Genomic DNA, 24,230 nt, shown 5'->3' with positions numbered 1-24,230 from the left:
AGCGAGTTTCATATAATGACACCCCAGAATTAGTCTCAGCAAGAGCACCTTCGTCTCGGGATTTAATCATGAGTGTGGGAAAGAAATTACAGAGAACGTCTCTGAACCTTGTTAAGATGGACAAGGTGAATATTCCTGAAGGAGTGCGAGGTTTTGGAAGTTTGTTGCTGTCATTTGCAGCAACCTGGAGGTGATAGTTAAGCAGGATCAGATGTAAGGCAGGGCTTTCTAGGCAAATACCTAGGGGTCACTGAGAGAAGGGTGCCAGATGGCCTTTAAAAGCATCAAATGGGAGACCCTCACTAGTGGAAGAAGCAGCCAACATGACACGCTTCCAACGGTGGCACAAATCCTGGCACAGACCAAGCCGGTCTAAACACTTGCTGGGCTAACAACATTTCTAGCTGATATTAGCAACAGACAGTGTCTCATTTCAGATCTTCTGTTTTAAAGCACACAAAACGTGATAGTAAAACTCATTTGGACACATGTTGATATGTAATCATATAAGATTACTATGGACTTAACTGAGCCAGAGTTAGTAGCTAATAGCAATTACGCCCTTCAATGAAACCTAAGATTAATATACTAATGCTTTGAAAAAGCTTGTTGGTACAAAGATGCTACCAATATACATGTTGGCTGAACCTGCTTAGAAATGTATGTAATCCAACAAAACTGCAAATACTAGAAAATCTAAATGAACTTTAACACTGGAAATCTTGGAAAAAAGCATGAATTCTCTCTTCAAGATGTAATCAAAGTGCTTCCACCGCCCCTTTGTATACAATTTAGATATAAAATACTTTGAGTAAAATGTGAAGTTGTAAATAGAAACCACACATTAATTACTGGTCCACGCACTGTGCTAAGAAGGTTATTGTATCAGCAGTAATAGAGTCCATCAATTCACACTGAGTCCATCTTGAAAAAATACTTGTCCTCATTGACTGTGATTGGGACATGACCTACCTCCTATACTACAATTTCAGTCACTCCCTTTAGGTATTGTCTTAGCAGTGTCCCCTTTAAAAGGATCAATGAGAAGGAAATGGGGTTTCTGTTGCACATAATGCACCTTCCTCAGGGCTGCCATCTAGCAGGTGTCTCTATCATGTAGCAGGTGCCTCCATAACCCCTTACTCATGGTCCAGAAGCACTGTATAGTAAGGAGGTACCTTCATCTAAGCAAACCTTTCATGCTTTTAATTCAATATGCTTTAAATGTTGCACCGCCTCGAGTCACATCATACGAGGGGGAAACAACCACCTTCCACGTTCTAAAAATACTCCTGCTGGTGCACAAAGTTGGGAAAATACCTATGAGCAAAGGTCTCTCCAAAGAGTTACTAGGGAGTTACAGTGTTATAGTGGGAGAGGAACAAATTGCGTGCCCCTTAATTGGGTAACGTCCCCTAGTCACAGTGTGATCCCTTGATCGGGTTGTTGATTTTTAATAAGCAATTTCCAAACAATATCTTTTCTGTTCTCCAGATATCTTTAATATTTCATTCCATTAGGTATAAACCTGTATTCATGGTTTCAGAATGCTTCAAAAGAAAACGAATAAATCCATTTCTATCCCCAAAGTATTATCCAATGCATTTTGGCTATTAAATAGACTTCATCAGGGATTGGGTTCTGTAAATCAAACAAGTACATGAGGATTTGTAGAAACAATGCAAAGATCAACAATCAATGTATAAATTCATTCAAATATGGCATTCCATTAACGTCTGTATATACCATGCAATCTCCCATAAAGAGTGCAGCATGAATCCCATCTAAGAACTTAAATAAAATAAGGTGTAATCCTGTTGATTAATGTCTAGCTTATAGTGAACCATGCAAGTGAGTAATAGTAATATGTTGGATTCTGTAATCAACTATGCGTTCAACTATCAATGTAAGAGGGATCTTAGTCACTGTGACTGAAAAATAAAAAGAACATATGAAAAATAAGCGTCAATACGCTGTGCATGTTACAAGAGAAACAAAACTTGTGAAGGACCGGTTATGCGAGTTTTAAGACCCGTATGCTCAGGTCTCCCGAACGTAATGTGCCGGTGAGCGGCAAAGGAGCATAACAGTAAATCAACCAATAAGCTTAGAAAACTAAGCCTGGACAGATAGACTGCTATCCGAACAGATTTCTCAAGGAAGCTTGGCCCACTTGAGAATCAGCCCTGGAGTCGGATTCTAGGCAGTAATGCCTTGTAAAGGTATGAACCGATCTCCAGGTTGCAGCCTTGCAAATTTCTGACATTGGAACATCATGCAAGAAAGCCACTGTGGCCACTTTCCCCCTAGTGGAGTGCGCTTTAGGCGACAACAGCAAGGGCCCTTTAGCTAGCTGATAAGCCAATTTTATGCAGGACACGATCCCTCTGGAAATAGATCTCTTAGAGGCTGGGAAGCCTGTCCTCATGGCGCCATAACTGAAGAATAACTGATCCATTTTTCTTATGCCCTTGGTACCCTCCAGAAAGAATTTAAGCACCCTTCTGAGGTCCAAGGAATGCAGCGACCTGTCCGCAGGGGTCGCCGGGTTTGGAAAAAAGGATGGTAGTAAAATGGACTGATTAATATGAAAATCAGACACAACCTTAGGTAGAAAAGAAGGGTGAGTCCTTAAGACAGCTCTGTTATGGTGAAAGACAGTGTAGAGCTCTTTTGTACACAGCACTTGGATTTCACTTACTCTGCGCGCTTATGTTATCGCTACCAGAAAAGCGGCCTTCCAAGACAGGTGCTGTAAAGAGGCCTTGCGAATGGGCTCAAAAGGGGTGCCCATTAATTTGGATAGCACCAGGTTCAACTCCCATGGTGGAGAAGGGTTTCGAACAGGGGGATAAACCTTCTTCAACCCCTGTAAGAAGTCCTTGACCACCTGCATTTGGAAAAAGGAAGGTTGGCTGTGTGACTTTCTGTATGCCGTAATGGCTGACAAATGAACCCTGATTGAAGAATACTTTAACCCTGATTTAGCTAGATACAGAAGGTAAGGAAGAATAACATCCTTCTGTCCCTTCGTATGATCAAAGTGATGTTCTACACACCAAAGGAAGAACCTCTTCCACTTGAACGCATATGACGCTCTTGTGGAGGGTCTTTTAGCCTCTTTTAAAATGTACATGCAATCTTGTGGCAGTTTTAAGTGTCCGTATTGCAGGACCTCAGGAGCCATGCTGCCAAGTTCAGCGAGGGAAGGTTGGGATGAAGAATCCTCCCGCCCATCTTGGTCAGTAGGTCCGGTCTGCAAGGCAGTCTCCTGTGTGAAAGCCCCGACATCTGAAGAAGGTCCGGGTACCACCACTGCCACGGCCAGTCTGGAGCTATCAGAATCATCTTCATGTTGGATCTGATGAGCTTGGACACCACCTTCGGGATTAGAGGCAGTGGAGGAAAGGCGTAGGCAAATGTCCTTGACCAATCCATCAAAAGCGCATTCCCCCTTGTCCCTGGACGGTGGAATCTGGACGCGAATGCGTGGCATTTTTTGTTTTTGTCGTCTGCAAACAAATCTATTGATGGACGACCCCATCGATGGAAAAGGTCTGCCACCACCTCGTCGTGTAGCACCCAGTCTAGCTGATCTTCGAAGTACCGGCTGAGCACATCTGTCTTGATATTTTGCTCTCCTGGAAGGTGCACTGCCACCACTGAGAGGTTTTGGGCCAGTAGCCAGATCGCCTGAGACTCCAGGTAGAGAAGGCGTGATCGTGTACCACCCTGCTTGTTTAGATAAAACATGGTGGTCGTGTTGTCTGTCTGGATCAGGACCAAGGCTGGACTCGATCGCAGGTAGAAAAGCTTTCAGAGCAAGGTGGACTGCTCGTAGCTCCAACATGTTGATGTGGTAGGATTGTTCCTTTGTGGACCACCGTCCCTACATCTGAAGGCACCCCATGTGCGCCCCCATCCTTGCAGAGATTCGTCCGTCACCAACGATTGCACTGGAAGAGGCTGGTGAAAAGGAACTCCCACCAACAGATTCTGAGGCCGAGTCCACAACTTGATGGAGGATCTTGCTGCTTGGGAGAGCATGTTCCGATCTTCCCAGCGACCCGTTGCTTGATCCCACTTGTCTTCTAGATCTTGCTGCAACAGTCGCATTCTCAGCCGGGCATTGGGGATGAGAAATATGCAGGAAGCCATTGATCCCAGCAGGGATGCCACTTGCCGGACTGTTGGATGCCCCATCTGGAGCAGAATTCCGGCATTTCTGCTGCATCGAAGAAAGTCTCTCCTCCGAAGGAAACGCTTTTCCTGTGTTTGTATCCAGAACAGATCCTAGGTAGCGGATCATCTGGGTGGGCTGCTGCACGGACTTCTCCATGTTGACATGAAGGCCCAGGTCGTGTAACTGCTGCAGACAGACTTGGAAGTCGCTCCTTACTTGTCGAGGGGATGGTCATTTTATCAAAGGTGTTTTTTTTTATCAAAGGTGCAGGATGGTCCTTTTAGAAGCCAGTCGTCCAAGTATGGATAGACGAACAGACCTCTTCTTCTCCTGATTCTATTCCCAAGTTCAGTTCCACCCTTATCTTTATCTCGGAGTGGATGAGCGCCAACCATCTTAAGCTCAACCCCGATAAGACGGAACTTGTCCTCACGGGTGGCCCTTCTAACCCTTGGTCCCCTGCACATTGGCCCCCCTCTTTTGGCCCCCCCCACGCCCTCTTCCTCTGTTCGCACCCTTGGCATTAAAGTCAGCTCTGACTTAACCATGCACAGCCAGATCAGCTCTGTTGTGTCTTCATGTTTCCTCTCCCTCCGTCTTATTCGGAAAATATCTCGCTTTTTCACCATCGACGCGCTTAAAACCATAGTCTTGGCTTTAGTCATCTCACGCCTCGACTATGGCAATGGCCTGTACGTGGGTATCCCCTCCCACGAATCCCGACGTTTACAGGCCATTCAAAACCAGGCTGCCCGTCTCATTCTCTCCCTCCCCAAATCCTCTCACATTACCCCGGCTTTGAAATCCCTTCACTGGCTCCCCATCCGCTTCAGATCCCTTTTCAAACTTGCTTGCTTTGCCTTTCGCGCCCACTCCCGCTCTGCCCCTGCCTACATCACTTCCCTCATTTCTTCCTATGTTCCCAGTCGCACTCTCCGCTCTTCCTCTCTCTCCCTTCTTCACATTCCCCGCTTCCGCAAATCCAGATCCGGGGGCACTCGTCTTTCCGTCTTGGCCCCCCAGTTCTGGAATAGTCTCCCACTTCATCTTCGCTCCATTCCTATTTTTAGCCACTTCCGTAAAGCCTTAAAAACTTTTCTTTTTTCTTTGGCTTTCCCTTCTTAGGTCCCCTGTGTCCCCCTCCGTGAGTTCTGACCCAGGTCCCCCAGCGCCAGGAAGCCGCTTGGCAGCAGCGCGCTTTATTAAATATTGTTTTCATTTCATTTCATTTCATTTCATTTCATTTCTGTGCAGGGCGGCTGCCACCACTGCCATGCACTTGGTAAAGACCTGTGGAGCCGACTTGAGTCTGAAGGGCAAGACCTTGTATTGATAATGTTTGTGTCCGACCGACCACAAACTGCAGATACTTGCGGTGACGCAGGGCAATCGGTATATGGAAGTACGCATCTTGGAGGTCCACCGAACACATCCAATCTCCTACTTGCAGATGTGGACATATTTGATGAAGGGCCAACATGCAAAACTTTTCCTTTACGATGACTCTGTTCAGAAGGCGAAGATCCAGGATAGGTCTGAACTTGTGCTCCTGATCTTTTTTGGGCACAAGAAAGTACCTGGAGTAGACTCCCTTTCCTCGCTGAGAGGGAGGAACTTCTTCTATAGCTTGTATTTCAAGAAGAGCCTTCACCTCCTGCCGGAGTAACTTTAGCTAGTGAGGACGAGATCTTTTCGGAGGAATGTCCTTTGGAAGCACACGGAAACGTAGTGTGTATCCATTGCGCAGGATATCTATCACCCAACGATCTTTTGTGATGCTGCACCACTCTGCCAGATGTTGTGAAGCACTTCCTCCCACTGGAGTTGGCAACGGCGCCGGAGGAAGCCACTGCTCATGACTTTCCTCTGGTTCTAGCCGTGGTAGAGGACTGTTGCTGGTGACCACCTCTACCTCTGTTGGATTTACGGCCCTGAAATGGGGACTTGTCCTGGTTCTTGCTTTGGGACCACTGAGGGGTTTGAACCCTCTGTTGAGATCCCTTGCGCTGGATGGGCCTGTACCGACGCTTGCATTCTTTCTTCTTTTCCTGGCCGACGGCCTTGAGAGTGTCCAGCTCGGCCTTCATTCTGCTCATCTCCTCATCTGCGTGGGTGCCAAAGAGAGAGGAACCAGAGAATTGGAGGTTTAAGATTCTCTGCTGCGCATCCGGTTTGAGACCTGTCAGTCTCAACCACGATGATCTTCTGGCGCCGATCCCATGAGCGTAAGAATGTGCTAATAGCGTAGCACCGTCCGCTGCTGTGCTGATTATTTGGTTTGCTACCAGTGATCTCTTGGTGACTATCTCATCAAAGTTTTTCTGGTCTTCCTTTGACAGCTTCTCTTTAAATCGATCCAAAGAGTCCCATAAAGCCCTGTCGTAGCGGCTTAACAACGCAGTCGTGCTGGAGACCTTTAAGGTTGAAGCCGCTGATTTGCCAACCTTGCGTCCCCAAGAGTCCCGGGACCTGCTTTCCTTATCGGGGGAACCGATGAAGGGCAGTGACAGCATGCGTCTTCCGTGCTGCAGCAACGATCACTGAGTCTGCAGGCGGATCGTTACGAAGACGGGGTCTGAGAAGCCGGCTTGTACTTCTTTTGAATGCGAGCCGGTACAGCCTTGATGGTAGCTGGCGACAGGAAGGTGTCCATCACAGGGTCCAGAATCCCTGGAACCAGGGGGCGCAATGGACGAGACGCTGCCTTCGCCACCTGAGGGACAGACATCTCGATGTTGAGCTTCTGGGCCCCTCTCTGAAGCACCTCATGGTAGGGATTGATGTCATCTATCAGAGAGACCCTCGAGAAAGGGCTGTCCGATAATGTAGGGGAATAATCCCTCTTTGACGAGCGAGTCGAAGAAGAAGTAGATGGTGTTCTCCTACTTCTGCAATGGACATTGTGTCATCGTCCCCGTGATCTGTCTGTGCGTTCCTCCCGTCTGGGGGAACGTGACCTGTCATGCCTTCTCTCACGGGATCTCTTTGTGCGTTCTCCACGTCTAGGGGAACTCGCCCTGTCCACTTCTTGCACCAGTCTTTGCAGAGGTGACCTGTGGATAGGACTGGTATACTCCTGCATCCGCCTTGTCGCTCCAGAATCTTTCCAATGATGCAAGGGGAGAAGCCATCTTGGAGACAAATGCACAGCAGAGGAGGCCTCCCTTTGATGTGATGGAGACTCATGGACAGGACTGCTGGCTTCTGGAGAGGCTGATCTTGTAGAAGGCTGTCTGGAGGAGTGAGAAGAAGAATGGGGTGAAGCTGACTTTGTCACCAGAACCACCGATCCTTCCTTAAATCTCACTTAGGCAGGCCTCGACGTCGGGCGTGCGCCCCTCGACTTCGAACCGGATTGCCTCCCAGACGTCGATCTCTGGTCTGAAGTGACTGGTCTCGACGGATCCTTACTCCTCGCCGTCGGAACTGACGCCACCTGGACCTCCCTTCTGCTCGACGTCGAACGTCGACTCGATGGCGACCGCTGCCCCTCAGGACCAGGTGAAGGATGTCCGTGCCTCGACGTCGAACTTCGTGGAGACGACGGCGGAGGACTTGTCTTACTCGACGCCGATCGTCGTCGAGACGACGGCGGAGTAGTGTCCATCCTCGACGTCGAAGGTCTTTGATACGACAGCGGAGGGGTGTCTATCCTCGACGCTGAACATCGTCGAGACGACGACGGAGGAGTTCCCATTCTCGATGCCGATCGTCGCCAGGTTGAAGAAAGCGGAGGACTCTCGCCCCTCGACGTCGACCACTGATGAACTTGCGATGACTGAGGGCAACCTGCTCTCGACGCCGAACGTCGTGCTGATGACGGCGGAGGGCCTCTACTCCTCAACGTCGTTCGTCGCCGGGTTGACGACGGCGGAGGGCTGATACTCCTCGACGCCGATCGTCGCCGGGTTGACGATGGCGGAGGGCTTCTGTTCCTCGGCGCCGATCGACACCGGGTTGACGACGGCGGAGGGTCACGAATCTTCGACGTCGATGACGTACCTGAATGACTATGTCTTCTCGACGGCGAGCCCGCTGTCGAAGGTCTTTTCTTAGACAAATGACCTACTGGTGGTTGTTTTCCCAGCGCCGAGCCTGACGCTGATGTTGAAGGACGCGAGGCCTTGCTTCTAGATGGTGTTCTAGACCTCTTGGAGCCCTTCCTCACCGAAGACCTTCCTCTTGAAGATTTTTCTGCCAGGCCATAGAGGCGAATCCTTTCTATGTCTTTCAATGTTCTCTTGGACAGGGTTTAGCAGTGAGGACAGGTCTTAGGGTCATGGTCTTCTGGCAAACAAAGGATACAGACCTCATGTGAGTCTGTCTTGGCCTTCTTTTTACCACAAGGACAGGAGTCAAATAGAGATGGCATTTTGAGAGATAAAAAATGCCCAAAACTGTCAAAAAAGGACAGTTCCTTACTTCAGAAGATGGAAGACGTTGAAGTAAGGCAAAAAAGTTGTGAAAAATTATTTCTGACTAAAATCAGAAAGAAGTGGAGCTGTGTAACCAGGATCCTTCCTGAAGGAGCCAGAAAGAACAACTGACCAAACTGTCACCCCTGAGTAATGATGGGAAGCTGGGGGTCAGGAGTGCCTTAAAGGCACAGTGTCAGTTTATCTCTATGTTGCTATGAGTTAGCTTTTCAGTCTTTTTAGACTGTGTATTTGCAATGCAGCCTGGGAGCTTTCTATGCTTTCAGTCCTTTATGAGAGTTTTCTGCTTTCTGCTGAGGATTAAAACAGATTCAAAACATGTTTTATTGTTGTTTTTCCCTATTTCTAATGCATGTTTTCATGTTATGATGGGAAGTCCTTACAGCATTATTCAGCTCTGATGTGTATGAGGCTGCAGTTGCTTATTTTTATGTATATATATATATATATATATATATCCAAGATTTCTGCTACGATAAGCAAAACACGCTCTCAGAGAAGGTACAGCTAGTGGAAGTTTATTCACAAGGTAACGCTACGCGTTTCAGCACAAGGGTGCCTTGACAAACTCGGCGGCGGGATTGGCCGAGTGCAACACGCCACCTGACAATGGGAATCGGATCCCGGAAACTAATCCTTTCGCAAAGTGCTTGAATATATATATATATATGTGTGGGGCACATATATGATTGTGCTTCCGGGGTCCTGCGCATGGGCGGGAATATTCTATTCTAATGCTTATGACTTTGATGAGGATCCCCTGGAAGAGAAATTTACTTTTCAATTTAAGCATACTAGCAACAGGAAACCTTTGAATAACTTAATAACATCTATTTATAGAATTATAAAAGCTTCTGATCTTAACTTTTTTTGAACTGTAGAAACATCCAAGCAAATATGCATAGTTTTACTCCTCTTTGAATCAATCAGGACCAACAATATATTTTTCTTCATTTACATCCATCCCATTAAAATCAGTTTAATAACTTGGTTTAGTATTAGGTTTCTCACTAGTTTTGCTCTATTTAAAACTGAGCTTTAGTGAAGAAGTTTCAGTTTTCTATTTTTATGCATGTTTTTTTAATTTCAAATCCACATACATTTTGTATTATACCAGATTTCCTGAGTTTGATACTATTGCATCTTATCTTTAACATCTTTCATACATACACAAACGATTGACGCTCATTATTAACTTATTATATGCCAGCTCCTTTGCTATCTTCACTGTTCTTCATTTCCCAATTGTCTGTACATCTCGCCTCCTCGAACCCCAGGCACTTTTTACATTTGAACTGTTGATTACATTGTCACCATTGGATGCGCTCAACACCTTCCTTGCAGTGGAGAATGGTCCTTCTCCAATTAACACATAGAGATAATAGGGATTTAATTAAAGACAATGTAAGCTCTGGCTCTAGTTTGGCTGCCTGACATGCCTCATATCTATTACCGGCCTGGGGCATTCAGCCCGCATCAGATTCCAATGCTGCCTCGCCAGGGTTTATTTCACCCATTGTTTAATAAATGTTGCCACATGAGTCAGTGAGCACTATTCAAAGCTGCGTGGATGCCTTATGGCATCTGGACAAAACATATCCTCCCCCTGAGGATCCTTGACTTGCTTTGTGGATTTAGTACCCTCTAAGTCATCTAGGCTCCCAACGGTATCTAAACCTTCATCAGGGTCAAATACTAACTCATCAAACCCTTTGTCATTGTTATTGGCATCAAAAATATCATCCAGGCAGAGAAAGTCCTGGTTCTCTTTTGTAATAATAATAATTCCTATTTGTAAAGCGTGAGCATATCATCCTTACAGGTTTCAAGGCACTGGAGGCCGTCGGGGAGATTAAGTGAGCTATTGCCCAGAGTAAGATCATGCTGAGCTGAGCTGCTGCCGGAGATCGACCGCGAGCCCCGCGCTCAGGAGTCAGCCGCTCTGGCTACTACGCCACACATCTCCACAGCTCTTGCGCCGCTCAGGACACCACTCCTTCTAATGGTGCTGGGACACCTCGATCTGGTGTATTGGTAATGCTACCCCAGTCTTTTGTAGTGCTAAGGCTACCACTCATGGAGAATAAGGGTTCTCCTCTCCTTGTCTCTAACACAGTGTTCAGGGGTCTGTTCAGATGCCTCATCTTTTTTAGGGCCTTTCCACCCTTTTTTGGGTTTGTGGGTCCATCTTCCTCAGAAGCTGCAAAGTACTCCTCCTCTGAGGGAGTGCTTCTCTTCCTATAGGACATAGCGGCCTCCACCGTTTTAGATAGTGGTCTTTAGCTCTTCTTCAAAGTACCTCCTAAATATTTCCCTTTCCTCAGCCATTCTCTACCGAAAAAGACCAGTAATAAGACACTATACTGACACCACCAAGCCTACACCCACACAACTCAATCAACCCTTTAGTCATCCGTTCATGCATTCAGACACTCACCCACTTACTATGTCTTCCATTTATTTTCATAACTAACCACTCTTACCCAGTACCTCACTCCCACTTACCCAAGGCTTCTCAAGCATATTTCAGTATTTATAAAGCGCGACACTCATCCCAAAGGATATCACGGCGCTATGAACTAAGAGAGACTACTGAGGCATTGCTGGGGGGTTATGTTTTAGGGAAAGGTTATGTTTTAGGGAAAAGGTGGGTTGTCAGTTTTTGTCAAAACTGAAGATAATTTGTGGTGTGTCTAAGGTCAGAAGGTAGGTCATTCCATCTTCTGGCTGCCAGGTAGGAAAAAGCGCGGCCACCTGTTCTGACTTTGTAAATACGTTTAGGTTTGGCCAGAGCTAATTGATTTGATCGTAGATTCCTGTTGGGAACGTAGAAATCGACCCTCCCTTGGAGAATTGTGGGGCCAGTTTTGTGAAGAGCTCTGCGCGTGTGACTTAATAGTTTAAAGGCAGCTCTCTGGCGCATCGGTAGCCAATTAAGTTTCTTTAGGCATTCTGATGCCGAGTCTCGCTTACCTTTATTACAGACCAGTTTGGCCGCCTGGTTTTGCAAGACCTGAAGGCGGGAGAAGAGTTGTTCGTTCATCCCTTCGAATAATGCGTTGCCATAGTCCAGGCGGCTAACCAGTAGGGCTTGGGTGACTGAGCGTCTGCAATCCAGGGGTATCCAGGGGAATATCTTCTAGAGAAGTTTGAGTATGGCAAAACCCTTGCCCCAGAGTGAACGGACGCGGTCCTTCAAGGACAGGGCGTCATCCATGATGATCCCCAAGTTTCTCGTGTGTTGTTTTGGAGTGGGGGCCAGTCCTAGTGTGGGTGGCCACCATGTGGCGTCCCATATGAGTTTAGCTCCCCTGAACAAGAGAATCTCTGATTTGCCGGCGTTTAATTTTAGGCAGTGGTTGTGCATCCATTGGGCCATCTCGGAGAGACAGTCGTGAAGCTTTTTCTTTGTTGTCTCAGGCCCTTCATCCATTGCCACCATCAGCTGTGTATCATCAGCATTAGAGCATATGCCAATGCCCCACTTCCTTCCAATGTCGGCCAGTGATGAAATATAGACATTGAAAAGAGTGGGGCTTAGTGAGGCCCCCTGGGGGACCCCACAGCCGATGGTGTTGGGTTTTGAGTGGAACTGACCCATATGCACTGCCTGGGTACGATTGCTCAGGAAGGATCAAATCCAATTCAGTGCTGTTGATTGCACTCCTTTACTCAGGAGTGTGTTTAGCAGGCAGTCGTGGGAAACCGTATCAAACATCGCTGACAGGTCAAGCAGTATCAGTGCCACCGATCCCCCTTGATCAGTGGAGCATCTGATACTGTCCGACACTGCCAGCAACGTTGCCTCGGTGCTATTGTTAGCTCTAAAGCCGGTTTGAGATGGATCCAGAAGAGAGTTATCTTCCAGATACCGGGTCAGTTGTATATTGACCGACTTCTCCAAGGCTTTGGAGAGATAGGGAAGCTGGGAGATAGGTCTGTAGTTCTCGGGATTAGAAATGTCGGATCCTGCTTTCTTCAAGAGGGGGGGTCACGGAGGCGTGTTTCCAGGCCTAGGGGAAGGTAGCGGTGGTGAATGACTTGTTGAAGAGTTGGGTGACAAGGGGGCAGAGCGTGGGTGCGATTTTGGAAAACACGAAGTGGGGGCAGGAGTCCGAGGGTGATCCGGATTTGACAGTGCTCAGTAGCGCTAATACCTCCTCCTCAGAGAGTAGTTGAAAACTAGTTAGGCAAGGTGTGTTGCGTCTCTCTGATGTCATTATTTGCTCGCCAGGGTTGTCCGGCTTGCTAGGGGTGTTTAGGGGAGTGAAGGTGGAATATATTGTAATAATTTTATCAGAAAGAAAGTGCTGATGCGCTCGCAAGCCTCGGTTGAGGCGGTGAGGGTTTGTGAGGTGCTGGATGGTTTACTAAGCTCCTTCAATATTCTGAACAGTTCTTTTGCTGAGTTGCTGTTTTCATGAATGCGTTGAGTAAAGTACTCCTTTTTTGCATCTTTAATGGCCGAGATGTATTGTTTCCGTTTGGTGATATAGTTTGCTCTCGCTTCACTATCTTTCATCTGTCTCCAAAGATGTTCATTTTTTTGGCATTCCTTTTTAAGTTTCTTGAGGTGAGGGGTGTACCATTTCTCGTTTGTGGTTTATTTCCTCGATTCCCGCATGGGGGCTAGTTTGTCTAGCGTTTGCCGGATTCCGGCCTCTAATAGGGCGGCGTCTTTACAGACGGGAGAATCATCCGCCGGTGTAGTGACTGTCTCAAGAAAATAGTTTTGAAAGTTTGATTCATTAATTAGCCTCCAGGCTCTGCTGGCCATGGGCAGGGTAGTTCTAGGCTTTAAGGGTTTACCGGGGAGTTTAAATGAGAAGGATACCATGGAGTGGTCGGACCAAGATAGGGGTAGGATTTCTTTAATATCGGTCGACTCAATGTTGGTGAATAGTAGGTCTAAGGTATGGCCAGCTGAGAATGCTTAGAGAATGCCTAGAGGAGGTGAAGACCTGGATGTCTTCATCATCCCTCAAGTTGAATGGGGATAAAACAGAGCTGATGCTCTTAGGCCCCCCAGATCTTGGCCTCCCCCCCTCCTTGTGGCCTCCTTGTCTGGGCGCCCCCCCCAGCCCCCAAGAACAATATTAAGAGCCTCGGAGTGTGGCTAGACAGATCTCTGTCCTTCAACGCTCAAGCCACAAAACTATCACCTGTTTTGGCATCATGAGGATGCTAAATAAAATCTTCCCCCTCCTCCCCCTGGAAGCCAAACAGGTGGCCATACAAGGCCTCATACACTCACGCCTCAATTTCAACAATGTGCTCTATCTAGGCGCCCCAGATTACACTCTGCGCAGACTGCAGATAGTGCAGAACTGCGCACCGCGTTTACTGCTCAAGATCCCTCGGAGACAATCAGTGAGGGTCGGTCTGGTCAGCCTTCACTGGCTACCGATTCGGCAGAGAGTCCTTTTTAAAGCTATGTGCATAGCCCACCAAGCATTCTGGGACACAGGCCCCAGCATTTCACGTGACCTAGTTACTCACTACATTCCCAACCGAAGCCTTCGCTCCAGCCAGACCTTTTTAGCAGTGGCGCCAAGAATAAAAAGATCCAGGTCAGGCGGAAGGACGTTCGCCTACAATGCGTCCAGAACCTGGAACACTCTGCCACTACATCTCAGAGCCAATCCCAACCTCACTGTGTTTCGTAAACAATTAAAGACTTTCCTGTTTAATTCCCCCCACTAATCCCTAGCTTCCTCCTCATCTGCTCTTCGGTAGGTTCTGGTTACCCTAGCACTTGGACGCCTCCGGGCAGCAATCGCGCTCTACAAGTCTACAGGTTTACAGGTTTACAGCTGAGTGTGTGAGGCCCACTATCCGCTGCTTCAGTTGTATAATTCCCATGTCGTATTCCAATTTGGAAGATCCAGGGGCGTCCGCTTTTTCATAATGGATGTTAAAATCCCCGACTACCATATAGTTTTTGTTTTTCAGACAGAGTGGTAGCAGTTGGTTCAGTAGTTTGGCGCTTAAGCTAGCTTGTTGCCCTGGGGGGTTATATATGACCGCTCCGGCTATGATGGTGAGGCCTTCAAAAAGTACTTTGAAAGGTAGGGTCTGATGTTCAGAATAGACAGTTGTGGGTTCGGCGAGGCACGTTAGGTGATCCCTAAAGATCACAGCGACTCCGCCACCTTTTTTTTTGCCCGGTCTGTCTTGTGTAATAATTTTGTAATTAGGAGGAAGGGCATTTGCTAGGTCTGGAGCACTAGTTTCAGATAGCCAGGTTTCGGTAATGAAAACCAGGTCTGGGGCCTTTGATATCAGTAGATCCCAGATGTCCAGGGCATGTTTAGGTAGGGATCTGGCATTAAAATATAGACATTTCAGTGCCAGAAGGTTTTGGTTTTTCCCGATGATTGTGTAATGGTCTGTTGGAATTTGACCCACGCTAGACCAACGGCAGGCGAGGCAGGAAATGGGTCCATAGGATGAGCCAGGGCCGGTTTGGGTGCACAGATGAGTTTTTGTATTCGTATTGACTTTGTTAATGGCTAGCAGCTCACTGCGCGAGTAACGGATAGGAATGGGCAGAGTTGGGGTAGAACCAATAGGGGGTGTAGCCCCTAGTCCCGGTCGGTCGCGGACGGGCGCAGACGGGCTTGCCTTAGGCGCGCCTTCGGCGCGCAAACTTCGCGCCCGCTGCGCGACCGGAATATGCACATGGTTTATACCACTGCGTGGGGGTGGAGTCGGCTTGGGGGCGGGCCTAATAAGAGGGCGTGGCCTCTGCTCGTGGCGAGGGCGCGAAGGAGTAATGGATTTTGCCGTGCAGCGTCAGCGCTGGCTCCGCTGTGACTAACTGCTGGTTCCAAGTGAGTGAATTAAAAGTACACAAGTAATCTGTGACAGTCTGAAATTTTAAAATACCACAAGTGAATCAGTGACAATCAAAATTTTAAAAGAGGTGCCTCGCTCCCGGCTTCCGCCTCAGGAGCACAACTCTAAGTTTTGCCTGGCACCCAGAATCGGCGTCTTTCTAGGAGTCGGCTTGGGGGTGTGGCCTAAAAAGGGGGCGTGGCCTCTGCTCGTGGCAAGGGCGCGAAGGAGTAATGGAGTTTGCCGTGCAGCGTCAGCGCTGGCTCCGCTGTGACTAACGGCTGGTTCCAAGTGAGTGAATTAAAAGTACACAAGTAATCTGTGACAGTCTGAAATTTTAGAATACCACAAGTAAATCAGTGACAATCAAATTTTAAAAGAGGTGCCTCGCTCCGGGCTTCCGCCTCAGGAGCACAACTCTAGCCTTTCACTAAATCACAAACTCATTCATTCAGTCAGTGGCTGCCTCCTCATTCACTCATGCAATCACCCAACAGCCTTCTCATTGATTCACTTATCCGGTCAGCCCCTGCCTCCTCACTGGCATGCAAAATCACTGGCCGGCCTGCACACGTATGTACAACATTTTCCTCTTATGAAAGCCCCACTGTATTGGGCATTTACCCAAGCACCTGTAGGTCAGACAGTTGAATTACTCCTTAATAATTTTTTTGAAGGTCTATAAAAAGGTGTACTATTCTATTGGGTAATGAAAGCTCTGCAGGACAGCAGCTTAGTGGGCCCGATGTAGGATTTACGGTTCTAGCAGGCATTATAAAACCAGGCAGAGATGTTGTGGGTTAGTCTGTGCTTTCTCTGTCTCCCCACAGAAGGGAGACCATAGAAGAATCTCTTTTGCTGCGCTATTAAAAACAAATAAACTGTGGTTTTATGGGCATATACTGCATTACAATTGGCGAGCTGGGAGCCCAGCATACAGTCTCACAATCCCATTTGGAAATAATGAGGCACAACTACGATCTGGTGTTGTTTGAAAGGGATATACAGAAATACCCGCTGTTAGTGGTGAAGAATAAAAAATGGTTTAGCACTGCAAGTGGATGCTGAGATTGGTACCTTGAATCACTAAGGTTTTTCAATATTGCTCCAAATGTAGAGCAGTGTCCAAACATGGTGAACAACGTAGCTGCTTATGAGGTCACAAAACACCTTCTTGGTTCTAAGAGCATTCAATTTGAGCCTACCCCCTTTTCTCCACTCTCCTACTAAAAGTAGGGTGTGAGACACGGCGCAGAAATGAACTAGTAGTAAATTTGCATGTTGTTAGCATAAGAAGAGTCTCTGATCCAGGAGCAAGTCAATAAGTAGTCTAAGGTAGGTATTAAATAGAACTGGGACGTGCATGCTTTAGGAAATGTTGCATTATACTAAAGGCATAAATAATGCACAAAGGCTCAAACTGAAGCACCGCTTCCTGTGTACCAGAAACGACTTTAAATACTTTCTGCCTGGACTGTACATTTTAATAGAAGAGAAAGCCCAAAAAGTGTTAAATCTTGCTGTGGGACCCATCATGATGCGCATCAAAATAGTCCTTTGTTGTCCATGTACCATCCTAGAGAGCCAACAAAGCTATCTCCATCTCATGGGAGATCAAATCACTTAATCTCCCCATGCCTAACAAAAATGAATGTAACCTTATGAAATGCAACTGGTACTCATGCAAAGCGCTCTGATACCTGATACCTTTGGGTCAAGTTTGCGGTATATAAAACTCCCGGGAAAAACATGGGAGTTGAGATTGGGGCAAAAGTTATTTTCCACAAACCCTTCAGGGCGACTAGTCACAACATTCCTTGCTGTAATGAGAGTTGTCAGATGCACTTTTACAGTGTGTAATGCATCTCAATATCATCGAAGACAACCCCTCAATAGCTCCTATATAATATAACACAGGTCACTCCCCAACAATCAGCAGACCAATATACAAAGAGAAACGCACACAAATTCACTTAAAAACTGTTACAGGTACCATACATAGCGCTGGGACACCTCTGGTTGAGGTAACTGATCGCGCTTTATAAAAGGCTGTATTATTATTATTATACACAGCCAATGTATAAACTGCAATCAACCCACACCACCACTTTACTCCTGACTTCTACTACCACCGTAGGTTCTAAAAAAACAGGCTCCCTTTCTTCAGGCCCCAGTATTCCCAACCACTACTCAATCACCACACCTTAACTTATTATGGTACACCCCCATTCACCTATCATGGTGTGTATGCTCTCTCCACCTCCTTCAGAAAATTCTACAATCCACCCACAGATAGCCTGTGTCCAGTCACCATCCTGATGCTACCCCCGTCCTTGGTTTTCCACCCTTCAAGACACACATATAGCAAGCCTGATCAGCTCTATCAAAATGCCATTCCAGGGCAATCTATTTTTAAGGACAAGGAATATGTTTAACATTAGCATAATTGGCTCACTCTGCCAGCATGTTCAAAGCTGTTCCGTGCTGCTCAATAGTAAACTCTCTATGAGAAACCTGTATAGTACGCGAAATAAACGTCATGCAATTATGTCATGATGACCTTTGGTAACTGTTCATTCATGAGCACTATGCTGAGAAACCAGGTTTAAATCGGCCATGTAGGGAACGATGTCACAGTAGATCTAAAAACCCAACCACGAATCATCAAACTAAAGAACATTCGAGAATGTCAGTAATTGGTAACAATGATTTTTTTGTATGCAGTTCTTGTGCAGTACAATTAAGACACAAGAAATTAATGAGGTTTCTAATTAAACTTAGGTGGGCGTCTAGCTCTTCCAGACATTTTTACGTCATCCTATCGACAGTACAACCATTTGAGATAATCTGTCAACCCACAATTGTTTGAGGACTAAACAGAACTTATGTAAACCTTTAACACCACTGAATTAATGTACTAAAAGCAAGGACAATCAAATCACAAATGCAGGGAATTCTTCTTTCTGACTGCTATAAGGAGGACAAGGACGGATATCTCAAGGGCACTAGCTAGTCCATCAACATCAATATATTCTCAGACTTGCAACTAACTTTACAGCTGCGCGTGTATTTGTCATTTTGCTTGTCCAATCTCTGCCCCCCATTTCACTATACCGGCATATTCTGATGCCTTGCATCATCCTCTAGGATTTAAACACTGAAATACAACATTTAGACCCTACTGAACAGATTAGCTTTCAATTCTACAGCTGCTAGTGGTAAAAATCAGAAATTAAATAATAATGATACCAGTTCAAAACTAATTCCAACCGATGGTTTCATTTTAGATTATCACCTCATCATTGTCAGAGTTGACTACCAGCCATTTACCTATCTATCCTCAATTATTAACATATATAGCTGGTGCTTTAACTGCTTGCTCCAGTACCTTGTCAAAGTCTTCTTGGGTTGCTCGCATCTCCTTCCAAGTTTTGTTCAGAGTCTGGATGCCAATGCAGAAAAGTTCCTCAAGAAAATGATCCTGTGCGAAGAACAGTGGGTGGAATCCCTGACCTGTTTCAGAGGCTGGGTAATGGGGAAGAAAAACATCTGCCGTTTTAGAAGGTCTACGGATTCACCGAACCAGTATAGATGTTATGCCCCAGTGGTACACATGGTTAAATTGTGGGTGCACTCTCCACACACTTACGCTAACAAGCCAAAGTTGTTCACACTCTGTGCCTCAGTAGTGCCCAGTCCATGCTTATAGGCGCCCACTGCCTAGTACACTGGCCAATATTCCTGTGTTACATACTCAATTACCCTGTACCTTAGTGTTATAAGATCAGTTGCCCAGGTACATAATACCCCCCACTACAACAACTTGTTGCTGCACAGCATATGACCCTTGTGGTTGGGGACTCAATGCTCTGGGCACACACAACCTACTTTAGTGTCCATCTCTCTCTGCAACTGTGTCACATATTCTGCACTCCAAAGTTGCACATAGATATGCAAGCATAAGGTTAAAGCTCAATGTCACCTTCAATTCCAGCTGTCTCTAAATCAGCAGGACTTTAGTCCGTAAGTATGAACAATGTACTTGGAAATTTAAGTTGTGAAAAAAGGTGCTGTTATCACTTGAGAACTCACCAGTTTCGCCGATGCGCAGGATCTCACACAGAATCAGAGTAAGCTGTATGCTGCTGCGGGCAAAAGGGCACTCATGCTTATCCTCTCGGCTACTGTTCTCAAGAACAAACTAAAAGAAGATATATGAAAATCAGTGTTGTAGCCGCAGTTTGGCACAGTTGGCTTCCTGTAGTAATAGCTACATCTGTATATGGGCAGGAATTTTAACTTTTTAGCATGGCAGACTGGTGGTGTCATTTTCTGTACAGCTGGTTAACTCTGGCGTGACTGGCTGGCCATGCTGTCCTGGGCACCTTGGAACCATGGTGTGGTTTCTCTGTGTATTGAAAGTTAGCTATGCATGGCCATGCTTGATTTTCAAAGCAGATAGTGCTATGTGTTTCACTCACTTCTCCTGAGGCACAGCCGGGAGCCACGATCGCTTGTGTTTTTAAAAATTGCTTAAACCTGTGTTTTACTTAAAATTGCACTCTTGCCTGCTCTTGGCATAGCGTATTTACATTGGTGGTTCTGACTACTATTGCCGCCATTTCCGCATTCCGCAGGCCACGCCCACCTGCGTTAGCCACGCCCCTTTCGCCAAGCCATTTAAGCGCTGAGCACTAGCGCCGCCTTGATTCACTCACTTCTCCTGAGGCACAGCCGGGAGCCACGATCGCTTGTGTTTTTAAAAATTGCTTAACCCGTGTTTTACTTAAAATTGCACTCTTGCCTGCTCTTGGCATAGCGTATTTACATTGGTGGTTCTGACTACTATTGCCGCCATTTTGGCATTCCATAGGCCACGCCCACCTGCGTTAGCGCAGCGGGCGCGACGATTGCGCGCCGAAGGCGCGCCTGAGGCAAGCCCGTCTGCGCTCGTCCGCGGCCGGCTGGGGCCTGGGGCCCGCCACTCTGCCCAAATCACATCCTACGCCCCTAGGGACTTGATCGCATTACATTCACTCTGGCCGCTGGAACCCACCAGCTACTTAAAACTACACCAACTTGGTGTTTACCAAGCCCGTAGTGCTTTTCCAGAGCTCAGGGCCCTCCCATCCTCCACCACCCCCGAGCACACCGCCACCTCCCCACCTCCTAAAGCCCTGCCCGCTCAGGCTCCTGCTAACATGGAACTAGCAATCACATACCTCAACACCCGGTCGCTAGTCAGTCACCAACATGACATATGTCACCTCCTGGACTCAGACCGACCTGACATTCTACTCTTAACTGAGACCTGGCTGAATGAGGACTCCTCCCCTGACATCTTGGCAGCCATTCCTCCGGGGTATTACATTCTCCAAGCCAACCGACCAGCTGGTAAACCTGGAGGTGGCGTAGCCGCCATTATCAAACTCTCCATCAGGTTCACTTCCCTCTCTCTACTCACCATCCCCCAGGCCGACTGCCTGGCTATTCGACTCGAATCCTCGGTGTCCCCTCTTACCTGTGTCCTGGTATACCGCCCCCCTCAACCCATGCCCAATTTCCCCTCTCTCTTTGGCGATCTACTATCTCAGCTCACAATCAATAACTCCAAACTCCTGGTTTTAGGAGATTTCAATTACTGGCCGTCAGACCCACATGAAAGCTCCCATTCCTTGGCTTTCACCGACCTATTAAGCGGGCTCAATGGCCTTCAACACGTCCACACAGCCACTCATTCCAAAGGCCACACCCTAGATCAGGTGTGGACCTACAACCTCGAAATCAAGTCACTCACGATCCTACCCTGCCACTGGTCGGACCATTTCTTAATCTCCTTTCTTCTCCTGGTTCCCCCACCGCTCCCCGTAGCCGAGGCCCTAGCCTCCTGGCCCGCAACTGGAATAAAGTAGACCTCGACCTTTTTCTTACTTCTCTAACATCTTCGGTTCCGCCCAGCCCAGGCTCTCTAGACTCCCAGGAAGCCGCACTTGTCAAATGGCTGGAGTCCGCCAGCGACAAGGTCGCCCCCCTTAAGTCAATTAGAACTAAGCGTCCTCACGACGCACATCGCTGGTTCTCAGATAGCCTTAAAACCTTAAAACTGGGACTTCGCCAAGCCGAGCGCCGCTGGCGCAGAAACTACGACCCCTCAGAAAAATCACACTTCCTAAAACTATCCGGAGAATACAAACAGGCAATTTCAGCTGCCAAAACTGCCTACTTCTCCACAAAAATTCTTAACTCCGCGCAAAAATCTAAAGAAATCTTTGCTATTGTGGAGGAGCTTTCACACCCGGATAGGGTGACCATCAAACCCCTCCCATCTCAGGTACTTTGCGACTCCCTTAATTGTTTCTTTATAGACAAAATCAGCAAAATCAAAAACAGTATTTCCTCTGGAGCCCCGGCGACGTCCCTCTCAGAGGCCGCCCCCTCTTTTAATTCCCTTTCCCTGACCCAGCTTCCCCCTATATCTGAAGAAGTCTTCCTCTCCCTGCTTAACAAAGTCTCATCTGGTTCCCCCACAGATTGCTGCCCTCCGGCGATTCTCCGGGCCGCCTTTTCGGCTTGCCCGCCCCTCCTGAACAACTCTCTCCTGCTCGGCGAGGTCCCCAGTCAGTTCAAGAACGCCGAAGTGGTCCCCATATTAAAAAAAAACAACGCCGACCCCACGGTCATGGGCAATTTCCGTCCCATCTCCCTTCTTCCTTACCTGAGCAAGGTACTTGAGACACATGTGACAAGCGTCCTCAGTTCCTTTATTGAAGACTCCAACTTTCTAGACTCCCAGCAAGCCGGGTTTAGACCTGCCCATTCGACAGAGGCGGTTATCCTCTCTGTCATGGAGGAACTTCGTAGAGGCGCTGACTCCAACATCAGTCAAGCCTTGGTGCTCTTGGATCTGTCGGCGGCCTTTGACACGGTCGACCACACCATCTTAGTCGACCGTGTCAAAGAGGCGGGCATCAGTGGGACGGCCCTTAACTGGGTCCGCTCCTTCCTGGCGGACCGCCATCAATCGGTCCGCCTCTCCCAGTTCACGGCAGATAGGATGATGGTCACCTGCGGCGTCCCGCAGGGTTCGTCCCTGTCACCCCTCCTTTTTAACCTGTACCTCACCCCCCTGATCCGCTCCCTCCGTGGTAGGAATGTCACTGCATTCAATTATGCAGATGACATTCAGCTTGTCTTCAATCTCGACTCCTCGGATGAAGCGGCCCAAGATTTCCAGTCCACCCTCTGCCATATCAGTAATTGGATGGGCGCTCACCATCTCAAACTTAATCCCGACAAGACGGAGCTTGTTCTTGTCGGAGGCCCATCCAATCCCTGGAATTCCACCTTCTGGCCCCTTTCCCTCGGCCCCTCCCCCCGCCCTGCTGACAAAGTGAACAGCCTGGGGGTTTACATCTCCCAGGACCTATCAATGAAGCACCAGGTCAGTGCTACTGTGTCCTCCTGCTTTCTCCAGCTTAGGAAGATTCGGAAAATAGCCCACTTTCTGACCACTGAAGCCCTCACCGTGGCACTGCTGGCATTAGTCATCTCTCGGATCGACTACGCCAACGCTCTGTACGCTGGCATCCAACAATACCAAATTAACAGATTGCAGCTGATACAGAATCAGGCAGCTCGCCTGATCTACCATCAACCAAAACATCACCACGTCCGCCCTCTCCTCAAAGCCCTTCACTGGCTCCCCGTTTCGGAGCGTTGCAAGTTCAAACTAGGTTGCCTGACTCATAAATCTTTGGTCGGCATCGGTCCCTCCTTTATCTCCTCTCTCCTGCACCCTTACGCTCCCCCAGGCACCTCCGTTCCTCTCACCATGCGCTCCTCCAGACACCTCGATTCAGGCGCAAAAAACACGGAGGTCTCAGATTTTCCTTTTTGGCCCCCTCATTCTGGAACTCTCTTCCGCTGGAACTGAGACTCTCTCCCTCCTACCCTCACTTTAGGTCTCTCCTAAAAACTCACCTCTTCCGAAGCATCTACACATAAGCTCTCCTCTCCTCGCCTTTTTGCCTCTCACCGAATAAAGTGAACAGCGCCAAGAAACAGTCCGGTGAATGCCGCGCTTTATAAGTAATTTTTACATTACATTTTACATTACATGTGTTGCCTGTATTCATGAGGCACGGGTAACTGCAGGAAAGATGTTAGTGTATGACAAAGATGACTAAGTTTATGTGACTAGCCTTCTATGAATTGTTTGCCTTTATCTGTTATAATGTAATGATTAGCTATCTTACATGATTAGCTCTGTCTCTGCTACAGTAGCTTTGTCTTTTTGCAGTCATTTTAGTTTGCATGATTTAGTTGTCTTTGTGGTTCTTCTGCCTCTGGGCGAACTAGTTGGCTATGGTATAGCTGACTTTATGCTTGGCTCTATTATGGCACTTGTGGCTCACAGCAGTGGATGATGCTCTGTTGCATGCTTCTTTCCTCACAATATTGCATGGGCAACATCAATACAAGCAGAACATCAAAATCTCACCGTTCTGTAGGCGCTTGGCCAGTGGCTAGCAAAATACAGCATATTGTCGAGGGCGAGAAGTCCAGGCGGTGTGCGGTAGAGATCCTGGGATGGGTTCCCATTATTCTGTGGGGAAGATAAGGAAAGGTTACAAAGTCAACAGCATGTCTTACTCAGGAGCAGGAAAGAACAATTAATTGAGATGTTTAAAACAGAATATCAAAGATAAATACTCAAGGCAAAAAATTGTGGATGGTAAACAAAGATGGACAAAGGTGAGGGTGGCTTATAGGGG

The 24,230-nt window shown here is 47.5% G+C and overlaps 1 protein-coding gene across 3 annotated transcripts in view; it reads right to left on the bottom strand.

Annotated features, from left to right (window-relative positions):
• Positions 1–24,230, bottom strand: part of ELMO3 (engulfment and cell motility 3) — a 254,101-nt gene that overhangs the window by 50,042 nt on the left and 179,829 nt on the right. For all 3 annotated transcript variants that reach the window (XM_086947764.1, XM_086947765.1, XM_086947766.1), the window contains 3 exons: positions 23,957–24,061; positions 19,549–19,657; positions 18,845–18,981 (listed from right to left, as the gene is read on the bottom strand). In XM_086947764.1, coding sequence (XP_086803890.1) covers positions 18,845–18,981; positions 19,549–19,657; positions 23,957–24,061 — 351 coding nt within the window. The remainder of the gene's footprint in view (positions 1–18,844; positions 18,982–19,548; positions 19,658–23,956; positions 24,062–24,230) is intronic.

The sequence above is a fragment of the Lissotriton vulgaris genome, chromosome 12, assembly GCF_964263255.1.
Source record: "Lissotriton vulgaris chromosome 12, aLisVul1.2, whole genome shotgun sequence".
NCBI classification, from domain to species: domain Eukaryota; kingdom Metazoa; phylum Chordata; class Amphibia; order Caudata; family Salamandridae; genus Lissotriton; species Lissotriton vulgaris.
Note: the sequence above shows the minus strand (reverse complement) of the source record. Positions and strands in the feature narration are given on the sequence as shown.